Genomic DNA, 15537 nt, shown 5'->3' on the forward strand with positions numbered 1-15537 from the left:
GGTCCTCCGGCCGAAACGTCAGTATTAATGTGTGTCATAACGTTTGTCTTTATTTTCTTTCTTGAATGGTACACCCTCTGGTCTGGCGCGAAAACCTTCGTCTGATATATATATATATATATATATATATATATATATGATCACGTACCCCGTGCGGCGGCGAACTATGGCCAAATGCACTTATTCCAAAGCGCAATTAAACTCCTTGTGTGCTGCGCATAAATGGTTTTCTCAAGAAGCCACAACTTACGATTGCTCCTGCGGGGCTTAGCAAGGATTACTTAGCAGCAAGTGAAGGTTCAGAACGACATTTATTTGGTCTAGATGGTGCATACTTGAATTAGGAATGAACAGCACCAACTAAGACGACCACGAGAGGGCGAACGACACAGGACCATTGTCGTTCTCCCTGTCGTGGTCGGCTTAGTTGGCGCTGTTCTTTCCTAATTCAGCTAAGTGAAGGCTCGATTAGAAAGAAGCACAACGAAATGTCCGACTTGTTTTACCGCTCATTAACCTTTTGCGTGGAAGTTACACGGTCCTCCTTCGGGGATTCGCAGGACTGCTCGTGTCCAGGCTGCTGCGTTGTCACGTGGCGAAGACAGCCGACCTCAGCTGGCCATGCTCAGCACCACGGGATGGTTCGACGCGTTCCGCGAGAACGGCGGACCGACGCTGTACACCAGCGACAACCGCACCGCGGTGAGCGCCGACCGCGCCGAGGTGCTCGTGTACCTGGCCTTCTTCACGCTCCTCGCGGCATTCCTCGCCATTGTGCCGGGAATACGCAAGGAGCGCGCGGTCACCGTGGTCACCGTGGTCTTCAGCCTCTTCGTGGGCGCTTCCATACTGATCAGCGTGCACGGATCGCGCTGGCACGTCGGTCAGGGCCGGACGCACACCTACTATCGGTGAGTCATGCAACAAGAACATCGTTCCACACTTCCAAGCAAGAAACGATAGAACGAGCTGATGGCGCTGCGCGCCAATCCTGGAATGATAGGATCATGCTCTGCACGTGCTAAGCATGTTGAGGTGTAGTGGACTTGGATTAGAAAAGCGAAATACATTCCTCAAACTAGCAAAGAAATCGGGCAACAACATAAATGTGACGCAACTATACTCGCTGAGAGTCTGTAGGGGCGTCGGTAAATTATGGAATTTTGGACGGGATAAGCTTTCTGGTTAATTCAGAATCAGAATCAGTTTCATTCATGACAAAATGAGGATAATTACAACATATGTATATACAGAAGGAGGTCCCGTAGTTAGAAACTGAAATGGGACTTCCTGTCCATGATGACTAGAATTAATAATACATACAACAATGGCAACATGAAAAATTTACGAATAAAGGTTACAAGAGACAAGGTAGAAATGAACAGAAAAGCAGCATATGTACGTATTAAACAAAAAACCAGGCTTCGACTTAGTCAACGAAAGGTGAAACTACAAAAAATAGCTAAACGAAAGAAAGTAAAATATATATATATATATATATATATATATATATATATATATATATATATATATATATATATATATATATATATATATATATATACATATATACACGTATATATGCGGGAAGGAAATCAAGAGACAAAGAGAAAGTTAATAGTACAACTCATACTATACTCAAATGGGAAATTCACAGGAAACTAAAAGAAAAGGCTTAAGTTCTGTACGAAATCTGTGAGCGTTGAACAATTTTAAAGGGAATGGTAATGTATTCCACAGAGATAAAGCTGAAAAGTGTAGTGATTGCTTACCATAGTTGGTGCGAACTAAGGGTAAAATGAAGTTAATATCTTCAGCAAATCTAGTATTATTAGTATTAGTAAGGGATGTCTTCGGTATGATGGTTACTGGAATATTATTGTTTAATGCCCTAAAGATAAATATGGCCAGGTTATATTTAACAAGGTCAGTCACATTCAAAATATTATGTGCATGTAACAGCCGAGTTGCGCGAATGCTACGAGGTGAAAATGTTATTAGCCGAATAGCTCGATTCTGAATGACTTGCAACGAAGTTAGGTGACTGTTATAAGTGTTTCCCCATGATTCAATGTTATAGTTAATATGAGAATGAACAAAAGCATAATAAAGCGACATGAGAGTAGAAAATGATAAATATGGTCGTGCTTTGATTAAAACGCGTATCCCGTATGCCATTTTCTTTTTAACATTAGCAATGTGAAGCTGAAATTTGAGATGGCGGTCAAATTCTGCACCTAAATAGGTGCAATGATCAACTGCATTGATTAGGTGATTGTTGATTGAAATAGACTGAAGGAGCTCAGGCGATCGCTGATGTGAGGCAAAAACGACAAGATTGGTCGTATTATGGTTAATCTGTAGCTTGTTAAGTTCACACCATGTGGAAATTTTCACGAGATCTTCATTGAGCTCGCGTGTTAGCGTTGATATACAGTTGTTAGAGCTATATATAGTAGTATCATCTGCATACAGAATACACTTCGATGAGGAGAGGCAACTGGACAGATCATTAATATAAATTAGGAAAAGTAGAGGACCTTATATGGACCCCTGTGGTACACCAATGTTAGTTGTAGCTTCTTTAGAGTAGTACCCAGAAATATTAACGACTTGTCTTCTATCTTGTAAGTAACTGCGGATTAAAAGTAGAGGCGGACCAGTTATTCCGATGGCTTCAAGTTTAGCACAAAGAATTGTGTGATTAATTGAGTCGAATGCCTTGGATAGGTCAACGAATATCGAAGCTGCAAATTTACCATCATCAATTGCTTTTTTCAGATATTCAGTAAGAGATATAAGTGCCAGATTAGTTCAAAAGCCTGAACGAAAGCCGAACTGAAAGGGGGAAAGAATGCTAAATTTGTCTAAATATTTTGTTAAACGTTTTTCGATAAGTTTTTCAATAACATTATTAAAAAATGGAAGGACGCAAATGGGTCTATAATCCCGTGTAAGCGTGCGATCACGTTTTTTGAAAACGGGAATGACTCGACCACGTTTGAGTTCACGTGGAAAAATACCGGTTTTAAAAATCAGGTTAATAATAGCTGAGAGGACGTTAGCGATATGTTCCGCGATCATTTTAATGTGGTAAGCATTATTATTATCCAGGCCAGCACTAGTGGCTTTAAGGGTTTTAATTACTAAAATTACTTCATCAGGTGTTGTTGGAAAAAGGAAAAATGAGTGAGGTAAGCGTTTAAAGGACATGTTGCAGCATGAATCAGAATCAGAAGTGTTATTGAAGAAAACATCACAAAATGCATTTGCAATATCAAGCGGATTAATGTATTCCATGTCATTGTGAACGATTCTCGAAATGACTTTCTGAGAGTTATGGTTTAAAAAGGTGTTGACGATTTCCCACTTTTTCCTAATGTTATTACCACATTCTATAATTTTTTGTTCGTTATAATTCCTCTTCGCACTTCTAAGCTTTGCAGAAAGAGAGTTAGAAAATTTTTTGTAACGGGCAAGTAGTTTAGTATTGAAAGGTTGCTTCTTTGTTTTTTTATATAAATTTTCACGAGACCGCATAGCTTTCAGAAGGCTATCTGTAAGCCATGGATTTTGTGGCAATGAACCTTTTTTCTGCATTTTATTTTATGAGAGTGGGAGTTGAAATGCGATGAAAGTGTGGTTAAAAACTGCGAAAAAGATTTTTGAGGTTCATTAGATGACATAACTTCTGACCAGTCAGTTTCAGTTACGCTTGCAAGGAACATCTCTTTGTCAAGTACAACTCTGTAGAATGACGTGTTAGATAAGGCTGAGTGATTGCGCAGGCGTAGAACGATAGGATAGTGATCTGTAATATCGATGGTAACAATTCCAACCTCAGGTGGATATGTTAAGTTCGATAATGCATGATCAATTAAGGTACCATCAGCAACGTTAGGACAACGAGTAGGGAGAGAAATTAAACATTCATATCCAAAACTGTGGAAGATGCTTGAATAACTAGAAGAATTCGATGAATTGGTATCTAAGAGGTTAATGTTGATATCGCCCATGATTATTGCATTACAATTAGCGTGTGACATATTTTCAAAGGTTAGATCAAGCGCACTACAGAAGTGAGTAACTGAAGAAGAAGGTGAGCGATAAATGCAGCCAAACACTAAGTTCTTGTTGCCTATACTGAAGACGGGGGAATCAAATTCAACAAACACAGATTCACAGTTAGTAATATTCAACTCCAAATCTGGCCGTCGTTTATATGGAATGTTAGACGAGACAAATATAGCTGAACCACCGTGATTACTAATTTCTCTGTGAGAATACTCAGAAGTGTATGAGTTAAAGCAGAATAGGTCCTTGTCATCATTACTAAGCCAGGTTTCAGACACACATATTATTGAAAAGGTATTGTTAAGTGTCGAAAACAGGTTCCCAAAATCATCAAAATGCTTGCGGAGACTTCTAGCATTGAAGTGAATAATCAAATGGTAGACGCGTGACATGAATTTATTCAGCGCAGATGCTGACAGGTAAGAATCCATGGTGGATGGTAATGATATTAAGAGTCAGAATACAGGCAGTTAGTTGAAAACAGAAAGGTCGTACTCGTCAGCAATGCGACAAACACGGCTTTCATTTGTCTTTCTGGCCTTAATCTGACAATTATCCGTCCACAGGTGCTTCCAGTTATTGGCTTTCTTTAGCACTAGTGCTTTGGAAAAAAGTGCCTTATTTTGTGGTGACAAGTGGTCATTCACAAATATGGGAAAGTTGTTGTCATACTTGCCGATCTCATTCAGGCAGAGCCTTGCCTTTCGTGCCTTGCCGATAAACTCATTCTTTTTAGTTCGAGAACAGAATCTTGCAATTAAGTTTTTCTTACCCTTATCTTTAGTAGCGACTCGATGAACAACATCGATATCAGCAGAAGTCACGGGACAACCAATTTTCCTGCCCACTGTCTCCAAAACTGCAACACAGTCCTCGCCCTGTGTACAAGGGATACCCCTGATCTCGATGTTGTTAATGCGAGAGTACTGGTCAAGTTCGGAGACCCTGCGGGAAAGTGAACAGTTTTCCATTTTGAGGGCTTTGTTTTCTGCCACGAGTGAGGCCTTTTCACCGTGCAGCTTGCCAACCAGATCGTTCAGAAACTTAAGACTGGACTCAAGGCTGTCCACGTGCTTCTTTAGCTCCAGCACGTCAACGCCAGATGTCTTCATGTTAACAGAAATCTTCTCAACAATGCGATCAGTCATATGATCCGATTGATTAAGAAGTCTTGTTTCCAGTTCGTCGATTCTCTTAGCGTGCTCAGCACAGGTGGGCATGACTAACAACACAAAAAAAAACACTGAATAACCTAATGCAAAGATACAAGTAGCATAAAAACAGTTCTTGGCGGCATTGACAGTAGCAGGAGAATAATAAAAACGACAGATGCTGTCGTAACCAACCTGTAGAAGTGGAAAGGAATGCGTGAGCAGATGCGCGAGCACTGCCGCTGCTGCCAAGACTGGTCGACAGCAGACGAAGGTGGCCTTTATGTAGCGATGCCGGGAGAACCGAGCACCGCCTGGTGGTCTTCTGTGAAGATGCTGCTTGACAAGATAGCTTCCTTGATGGCACGTGCAGTCGAGCCAGCCGAAATCGGATGGTCTTCTGAGAAGAACTTGCTTGACAAGATGGCCTGTAGAAGTGGAAAGGAATGCGTGAGCAGATGCGCGAGCACTGCCGCTGCTGCCAAGACTACAGCAAAGATAAGCGAGGTCGGGAGCTGCGATTTTGCGCGTAAAAGAGAATTATCTGTTTGGTGACAGAGCCTGGAAAGCAAATGCGACAGAGGAGATGTTTCTGATGTCACTGCGATGTGGGCTGATTCTTTCCACACAGGCGCGACCTGCTTGGCCCCGACCAGTTTGCCCGGCTGTGAAAGCAATGCGTCGCTTGCCCAGCGCCGGCTCGCATTTGTTGGCGTGATGAGCTTGCCGCGTCACGACGTGGCGGATGTCCGCACGCGACACCGGCCGGTCCCCGATATGTAAACTAGGGGCGCTATAACGTAAAATTATTCCAAACTTTTCTATTCCAATTTTGCAATCAGCCCTCCGCGATTGGCCAAAAACTTTTTGGACCACCGCCTTTTCACCTGTCTGTCACGCGACGTCATGTAAACCTCGATAGCTCCCCATCTGTTATAACGTGTACACATGGATTATGCATGATTTGACCGAACAAAGGAAAAATAGTTATTTCTGATTCGACGCCTCTTCGCCATTAGCCCTCGACCATTGGTCAAAATATTTCAGGCTGCGCCCACTTCACCTGCCTCTCACACGACGTCACAAATACGCAAACACTCACCGCGTCAAAGTGACGTGTACGCGATGAAGATGCATTAATATGCCGAACAAAACTGAATTTTCTTCTGAATAGCCGCAGGCTGCCCCGTTCCGAAAGGAATAAAAGATGGCTGCCGCTGATCGCTCAGGCACTGGCTACTCGCACCTGTCGAAGAGCATGGGTTTATTTGCGTGTAATAAAGCTTTTTACGTGGCCGTGTAACATTTTCGAGCACTTTCGGCCCGTTTACGACCTCGTTCTGCCAACTCTCCTTTGCTGAGGATCCGTTTTAGCGTCATTCTTATGCTTCCTTTGCATGCCGCCGCGATTGTCGACGAGCCACCGCAACCTGAGCAAGGGAAAGCGGACCAATCGCAGACGCTGGCACCACCCTCTTCATCCGGTTATCGATTTTCAGTGCAGTGGCTTGGCCCTATTGAATCCTTTTCCACTTGAGCGGGCTCCTCGCCTCTTGTGAGCCAATTAGATGAGACAAGCCGCTCAGTGTAGGCAATGTTATTCGTTTTTCAAGCAAACAAAAGTGACTTCCTATGAACGAGGAGAGCGTTTGATTGGTCTGTTCAGAGAACCCGGCGGGTGACCGCCCGATGCTTGCGTCGGCGGTTACGCAAATTTGATGCCAGGAGATTGGAATAAGAACACATTGGAATGGTTTTACGTTATAGGGCCCTAGCTTTGCTCGCGAGAGCCATTTCCTGAATACTGCTAATAACGCCCTAAACTTCTTCCTGCGCGGGGTTGGGCCCCTGAGCCTCGTATGACCGCCTCCTGTGCATACCTTACTGGACGCAGCTTTCAGTTTTGCTTATAGCGCTTTTAACAGACCGATATGTCAGTTACAGCTGCTACCTAATATATGAAGAAACAAAGAGCCACTTTAAAATTATGAGCGATCCCGTGCTCGAAGGAGCATCATATCAGCGATCTCTCAGGTCATGGAATTCGTAAGAATGACCGTGTGACGTCAATTGAACCTGTATGGCAATGCAATGCAATCCATTTGAAACAAGAAACATCCAACTATTAAATGAGAAGGCAACATCGACTGCATCAGGCAAACAGCTCGTGTTCCGCTAATTTTGGCCTGAACTATTGTGGGCCAGAAGCGCTCGCAACGCCATGCGAAGCGAACGCGGGACGTGGCCCATACGCTCAAACAATCGACGCTGTTCTTACTGGATTTCTCTCGACAGCATCGTCTGCCAACTACTTTCAGCAAAGTATGCACCATCTTTAATGCCGTTCTACAGACCTGCGATAACGCGCCGTCATATTTGCAGTAACTACCAGGAAAAAATACAGGCGTCTGTAATTTCATTCCACGACACCGCAACAACACGCCGTCACCTTTATAGGAAGTTACCCTGTTATTTATTTACCCTCTTATTTCATTCAATGATACTGCAATTAAAGGCCGCCATATTTACAGCTATTGCCAGCAAAAAATACTGCCTTCTGTAATTTCATTGCACACCACCCCATTGACAAGCAATCATAATTACAACAATTTTATCAGTTTTTCTTTATATTATCGATCTGTGCTTTCCAATGAAAACGAATCTGCTACATTCATTATCATTCATTATTATAGATTCACTCGTTTAGTGCAAAAGTGTTCTTCATTCCACTTGCTGCAGAGTCGTCCTGTTCTACGTGGTACGTTCACATTACTTTGCACGTTACTTGTTATGTATTGTATCTGAAGCAAGAAAAGTTGAAAAAGAAGCGAAATAAAGTGGCTGGCAATTAAATCTACGTGATAGCTGATGCCAACATAAAAGAGTATCAGAACTTATTTGAATATGTTAGATGTCACTGGAGCTCAAGAAAGAAGTCAAAACGCAGTCTAAACAGATAAATGAGTCACATCAATAGAAAAATAATGAGCAAGTGTAATTGCATAGTGTTCCGCAGTTCACCATTGTATACCAATGATCGGCTAACTATGTCGGAGTACGCAATAAAGAAGATCTGTGATGTGCCTAGCAACAAAATAGAACCATGTGGTACCGAAATGTCTTCGGGTATTGCTCCTTCCGGCAAGTAATATTGCATTTTTGGGTGGTACAAGGATGAAGTGCACGGCAGGTTTGCTGTGTCCACCTTAACTGCAATGACACGCCGCGGTTGCTCAGTGGCTATGGTGTTGGGCTGCTGAGCACGAGCTCGCGCGATCGAATCTCGGCCCCGGCGGCCGCATTTCGATGGGGGCGAAATGCGAAAACACCCGTGTACTTAGATTTAGGTGCACGTTAAAGAACCCCAGGTCGAAATTTGCGGAGTCCTCCACTACGGCGTGCCTCATAATCAGAAAGTGGTTTTGGCACGTAAAACCCCATAATTTAATTTAATTTTTTAACTGAAATGAAAGAAAGAAAAATCAATTATTTTATTCTGGAATACTGATGAGTGAATTTTGCATAAGCAGACATGCTGCTGCCACACTATTTGGATCACCAAGCCAAAAGATAGAAAGTAACTGGTTTATTGCACAAGAGCTTTCTGGTATAGTTGACGAAAAAAGAAATTTAATGCTACAGCTTCAATATTCGTCCACACTGGAGAATTACACGAGCTGTTTGGCAGAAAATGAACGGACTATAATGTGACAAATTGGGCGCGTTTGTGGAAAAGGTAGCATCGTAAAAAAGAAAAAAAAGACGAAAATAAGAAAACAAGTGGACAGAGACGAGGTGGCATAAACTAATTGTATTCCTAGGAAGGAAGCCTAAAGGCAGTGAAGAAGAAACTAGGAATCGGCAAGAATCAGATGTATGCGTTAAGAGACAAAGCCGGCAATATAATTACTATTATGGATGAGATAGTTCAAGTGGCTGAAGAGTTCTATAGAGATTTATACAGTACCAGTGGCACCCACGACGATAATGGAAGGGAAAATAGTCTAGAGGAATTCGAAGTCCCAAAGGTAACGCCGGAAGAAGTAAAGAAAGCCTTGGGAGATATGCAAAGGGGGAAGGCAGCTGGGGAGGATCAGGTAACAGCAGATTTGTTGAAGGATGGTGGACAGATTGTTCTAGAGAAACTGGCCACCCTGTATACGCAATGCCTCATGACCTCGAGCGTACCGGAATCTTGGAAAAACGCTAACATATTCCTAATTCATAAGAAAGGAGACGCCAAAGACTTGAAAAATTATAGACCGATCAGCTTACTGTCCATTGCCTACAAACTATTTACTATGGAAATCGCAAATAGAATCAGGAACACCTAAGACTTCTGTCAAGCAAAGGACCAGGCAGGATTCCTTAAAGGCTACTCAACAATAGACCATATTCACACTATCAATCAGGTAATAGAGAAATGTGCGGAATATAACCAACCCTTATATATAGCTTTCATTGATTACGAGAAAACGTTTGATTCTGTCGAAACCTCAGCAGTCATGGAGGCATTACGGAATCAGGGTGTAGACGAGCCGTATGTAAAAATACTGAAAGATATCTATAGCGGCTCCACAGCCACCGTAGTCCTCCATAAAGCAAGCAACAAAATCCCAATAAAGAAAGGCGTCAGGCAGGGAGATACGATCTCTCCAATGCTATTCACAGCATGTTTACAGGAGGTATTTAGAGACCTGGATTGGGAAGAATTGGGGATAAAAGTTAATGGAGAGTACCTTAGTAACTTGCGAATTTCTGATGATATTACCTTGCTTAGTAACTCAGGGGACCAATTGCAATGCATGCTCACTGACCTGGAGAGGCAAAGCAGAAGAGTGGGTCTGAAAATTAATCTGCAGAAAACTAAAGTAATGTTTAACAGTCTCGGAAGAGAACAGCAATTTACAATAGGCAGCGAGGCACTGGAAGTCGTAAGGGAATACACCTACTTGGGGCAGGTAGTGACGGCGGATCCGGAACATGAGACGGAAATAATTAGGAGAATAAGAATGGGCTGGGGTGCGTTTGGCAGGCATTCCCAGATCATGAACAGCAGGTTGCCATTATCCCTCAAGAGAAAAGTATATAATAGCTGTGTCTTACCAGTACTAACCTACGGGGCAGAAACCTGGAGGCTTACGAAACGAGTTCTACTCAAATTGAGGAGGACGCAACTAGCTATGGAAAGAAGAATGATAGATGTAACGTTAAGGGATAAGAAAAGAGCAGATTGGGTCAGGGAACAAACGCGAGTTAATGACATCTTAGTTGAAATCAAGAAAAAGAAATGGGCATGGGCAGGACATGTAATGAGGAGGGAAGATAACCGATGGTCATTAAGGGTTACGGACTGGATCCCAAGGGAAGGGAAGCGTAGCAGGGGGCGGCAGAAAGTTAGGTGGGCGGATGAGATTAAGAAGTTTGCAGGGACGGCGTGGCCACAATTAGTACATGACCGGGGTTGTTGGAGAAATAGGGGAGAGGCCTTTGCACTGCAGTGGGCGTAACCAGGATGATGATGATGATGAAACTAGTGGTAAACTCATGAATGGAGCACTGATTCGTGAATCATTCACAAAAATGTTTAAAGTTCAGCGCCCGTCTTTCTCGCCTCGTCTTCGTCCGCGTCTTTTTGCGCCGCTGCCTGTTCAGTTCTTGGGCATTGAAAATTTTTGCCGAGTGCGCCCTCACTATGCCACATTCCATTCTGACTTGGACAATTGAAAGGAGATGCTAGAGGTACAAAAATACATCGTACCAAAATGGGCTTCTGGTATTGAAAACTTTAGGCTTAGCACCTTTTTACGGGCCGATGGTTTTGCCATTGCATTTGTGCTATGACGTGGTTGATTCCAAGGAATGTTCTGGAAGGATGTAAACGAAATGAAAAATAAACCTCAAGTCCAAGTTTCTATGTTTGTTAAAAACGCCGAAATATGTAGTAAAAGTTCAGCGCTTGCATAGCAAGCGTGATAAAAGAGAACAATACGCATGAAAGGCACTACGCCTCATCAATAAACGGTTGATGCTCCGAAGAATGCAGTGACGTCTTTTTCGATAACCATTCTTACGTTGAACTCTTGCTTAAGGTACAGCGAGATATCTAGTTACCTACCTATTATGAGAGCGGCTTGTTAGGCTAGTTGGTAATGGTTATACTAGGAGAATGCCAGCAAACTTGAAAGTAGAAAGAAATCGAGAAGCACCTTCCTGTCACTTTGTCTGTGTCTGCTTCTCGATTTTTTTTCGAATTTCAAGTTTGCTGGCATTCTCCTAGTATAACTTCCTATTAATATGGTGAAGTTGGGATTTATGACACTACGAACAAAATTACAAATTTCGTCTAGGTGAAAAAGAAGTTAAATTGCATTGGTGCCTCATCATTATTTTCATCAACTCGATCACGCTTACTCAACTCTAAATAAGTGTATTCGCGACGCTCGTTTCCGTGAGCGCAGAAAATATGACGGCATTGAATCTGCATGATCGAGCCACAATTTCGCGAGAGCAGAGTCTGTACAATTGGGCGGAATGATGACAGCTGTCATAGCGGTGCGTGTCTACTTGAAACTGCAAAGTTCTCATAATGTTCCCCCGTGTGACGTGAACGACAAATCACGCATGCGCATGCTGCGAGCTGCGCATCATGCACGGTGAGTAAATGCCCAGCTCGGCGAGCATGTGTTGCACTGCAAATGCAAAGCTTTTTACTACTTTAGAGCAATGGTTTTTTAGGTAAACGCATTCCTAAAAATTCTATCAAACTCAAGAACAGAGAGAGAGAGAGGGAAAGACAAGGAAAAGACAGGGAGGTTAAGCAGAGATTATCTCAGGTTGGCTACCCTGTACTGAGGGAGGGACAAAGGGATGCGATAGGTGAGAGAGAGAAAAGGATAAAAAATTAAAAAAAGAAAAATACGTGCACAAACACGCGTACAAACGATACACACGAACTGTTTCTGTGGGCACTATCACGCAGTCTGAGAAGGCGTTCGTTGTGTTGCGCAGTGTCACCGTTTAATCCTACCTCACACAATGTGCCGTCACAATTTGTCAGAAAGTCCCGTGTCTTTTAAGTACCGCAGCAGCGCCTTCACAGCAGATCGCGCTGATCGTCGCGTAGGCCAGTTTCCAAGGATGTTGTATTCTGTTATTGGGCGCTTGTCCAGTTTGTCTCGGGTGGCTGAGAGGACCGCTCTTTGAGGGTTGAAGCGAGGACACTCACAAAGAAGGTACGCGATTGTTTCACTGCACCCACAGAAGTCACCAAATGGGCAGTTCGCCAATCCGATAAGAAAGTAGTACGCATTTGAAAATGCTACTCCAAGCCACATACGGACCAGAAGGGTGCGGTTACGTCGTGGAAGCTCGGGTGGAATACGGAGCTGTAAATTAGGCTCCAGGGTATGAAGGCGCGCACTTGTGAACTCGGATTAATTCTATTGAGCTTATGTTAGGTCATGTGCAAGTACGGAAAGTTTTTCCGCTGAGTCGGCTTTCGAAAGAGGAATGGCAACGCAGTTGACACCACCATGGGCAGATAGGGCACATGTGCCTGCTCGATCATCGCCATGTATGCCACAGTGACTAGGCATCCACTGATATATCGTGTCCTTCGTCAACTATGCGGTGGTGGACTTGTCTGATCTCTGCGACGAGCTGTTAATGTGATTAGGTGCAGTGCTGAGAGTACACTGTGTAGAGCTGCCTTGTAATCGCAGAAGATTGACCATGTATGGGGTGGTTCCTCCTGAATTAAATGAAGAGCCGCACGCAGGGCTACAAGATCAGCAGCTGTGGATGATACATGTGACGTTTTTAGCTGTATTTTGACGGATCTTGTTGGTATGACCACAGCGACAGCTGAATTTCCAAGTGTGGCTCAGCAATCGATGTAAACATGTGCGCGGCCACTGTACACCTTATGTAAAAGTCGTAATGTGACCTGCTTCAGGGCAAACGACGGCATGTTACCTTTCCTCGTGATTCCTGTGATGGTGAGGCGTATTTCAGGTTTGTGCAGGCGCCATAAAGGTTAGGATGGTCTTGCTGCAGGCATGTAGTTCGATGTCTACGACGAACGATTGGCAACAATTATACGATTGAAAGCTGTGTGCGGCCTTTCTGCGGGTAAAGCGGCAAGATGGGTGAGCAGGTAGTCAGGCAACGTGCCGAATATGCGCCCTGAGGACGTCGGTTACAAAGTGCGTTGATATTGGGTGATCTCGAGGTATGACAATCGTTGCTTCTGTAGACGCACACTTCGCAAGACCGAGACACGTCCTTAGGGCTTGGGCTTGTAGTCCCTGGAGTACACGCAGGTTTGTTTTGCAGGAGCTACTAAGCACAGGGAGGCTGTACCTTGCGAAACCAAGGAACAAGGCTTATAGAGCTGTGGCATTGACCGCATCGATGGTCCCCGTGACTTTCTGCCGAGAAATTTGAGATGTATTATTGTCACTAACCTCTACTTTAAGTATGAAAAGTGCAGGCTCCTTGATCAGTCCCGGCCTATAATTAACCTTAAATGCGGTGTTTCCGTGCGTTTCGCAATTACTTGCCCATTGACACTTACATAGTTACGTTTCATTGTCTTCCGAGTGAATGTAACAAGGCAGCAGTTCTCTAAAGACAGCTCTAAGTTTTGTTTTTGGAAGTACAGTGATGTTAACGTAGCTGCCTTTTGGAGCCGTGCTCGTACCTGTAGTCGTGTTACAACGGACGCCCAAATGCAACTGTCGTCGGCATATATCGATACTCGAACTGTGTTGGGCAAGCATCTGACTAGGCCAACGAGCACTAGGTTTAATAGCGTCGGGCTCAATACTCCGCCTGTGGTGGCACTATCCTCGGTCATCTCGATGAAATGCCTGTCGGTCAAATAACTGCACAGCCACTGAAAAGTGCGGCCACCAATTCCGGCTTCAGTCAGAGTCTCTATATTGGCATAACGGGCTGCATTACCATAGGTGCTTTTTATGTCAAGGAATAATGCTGCAGTGAGTCATTTCAGACGTTTTTGATGTTTAACAAACGTCACCAAATCAATGACGTTATCCATGGATAAGCCCCCACGTCGGAAGCCAGCCATAGCATCTGGGTGCACATTGTAATTTTACAGGTACCATTCAAGGCGCGTCAAAATCATTCTTTCCATTATTTTGTCTATTCAACTGGCCAGAGCGATGGGGCGGTACGATGACAAATCTAATGCTAACTTACAAGGTTTGTGTATTGGAACCAAGCAGCTGCATTTCCATTCACGTGGAACCAAATCGTTGCGCCAAGACTCGTTGTAATGGTTTAGCAGCATGAGTCGCGCTTTCTTCCCAATATTACCGAGCGTCGCATAGGTAACGCCGTCCGGCACAGGTGACGAAGAGCATCCAAGTCACCAGTGCCGCTTCAAGCTCCTCCACAGGAAACATTACATCCATGCGGGAATCCGAGGGACAGGAGTGACAATTGGTGCAAGTGCACGTTGGGGCTGCATGCTGGCAACTCTTGAGCAAAATTTTTCAGCAATGTCAATTTCTGTGCCGTCATGGTGCAAAGCGAGACATTTGAAAGGAACACGCTGTTGGGGTGATACGCGAAGTCCACGGATGGTTCTCCATATCTGAGATAAGCGCTGACGTGCATCCGACAACTCATTGAAACGTTTCCATCTTTGAGATTGTAGTGCATGAATGTGGCGTTGAATCTTCTTTTGCATCCGCCTTGCCTCTCTGAGATCATGGATGCATTTAGTTCGCCTCTATCTCATTTTAGCCCGCCGTAGAATCGCTCGTAGTCGCTGCAGTTCAGCTTCAATTTATTCATATTTCAAGAAAGGCTGAAAACCGCGTGTAGCCTCTTGCGTGGCTTTTTGAATTTCGTGTTCCAGGCAAGGATGGTTCTCTTGCTGGCATACGTTCTCCATCTGTGACCGAAACGCCGACCAGTAAATTCGCGGGAGAGTCGTGGAAGAGCACTTAAATTGTCCCTTGCTGTTCAGGTACGTAGGAATGTGGTCGCTTCCATGTGATTGGATGTCTGGGAAGAACTGCACGTTTCTTTCAAGACGTCGAGAAACCAGGGGAAGTCTAGGCGGCTGCTGTGTGTAAGCCCTCGTAAAGATGTCGGACTACCATTGTTGAGGCAGTAAAGGTCATGCTGTGTGGTAAAGGATGCTAGTCTCCTTCCGCTGGAGTCCATCTTCAAGCTCCGTCAAAGCGGATGGTGAGCATTAACATCTCCGGTGAGAATCGTAGGGCCCCGGTCGTCTTGCAGTCGCTTAGGGTCAAAGCGACATGAAGGACCAATGTAA

The 15537-nt window shown here is 44.1% G+C and overlaps 1 protein-coding gene across 6 annotated transcripts in view; it reads left to right on the forward strand.

The window, feature by feature from the left end:
- LOC135905979 (dual oxidase maturation factor 1-like) overlaps positions 1 to 15537 on the forward strand; it is a 248988-nt gene that overhangs the window by 185160 nt on the left and 48291 nt on the right. For all 6 annotated transcript variants that reach the window (XM_065437131.2, XM_065437128.2, XM_065437127.2 and 3 more), the window contains one exon: positions 561 to 911. In XM_065437131.2, the coding sequence (XP_065293203.1) occupies positions 622 to 911 (290 nt within the window). In that variant the 5' untranslated portion in view covers positions 561 to 621. The remainder of the gene's footprint in view (positions 1 to 560; positions 912 to 15537) is intronic.

The sequence above is a fragment of the Dermacentor albipictus genome, chromosome 1 (assembly GCF_038994185.2).
Source record: "Dermacentor albipictus isolate Rhodes 1998 colony chromosome 1, USDA_Dalb.pri_finalv2, whole genome shotgun sequence".
NCBI lineage: Eukaryota > Metazoa > Arthropoda > Arachnida > Ixodida > Ixodidae > Dermacentor > Dermacentor albipictus.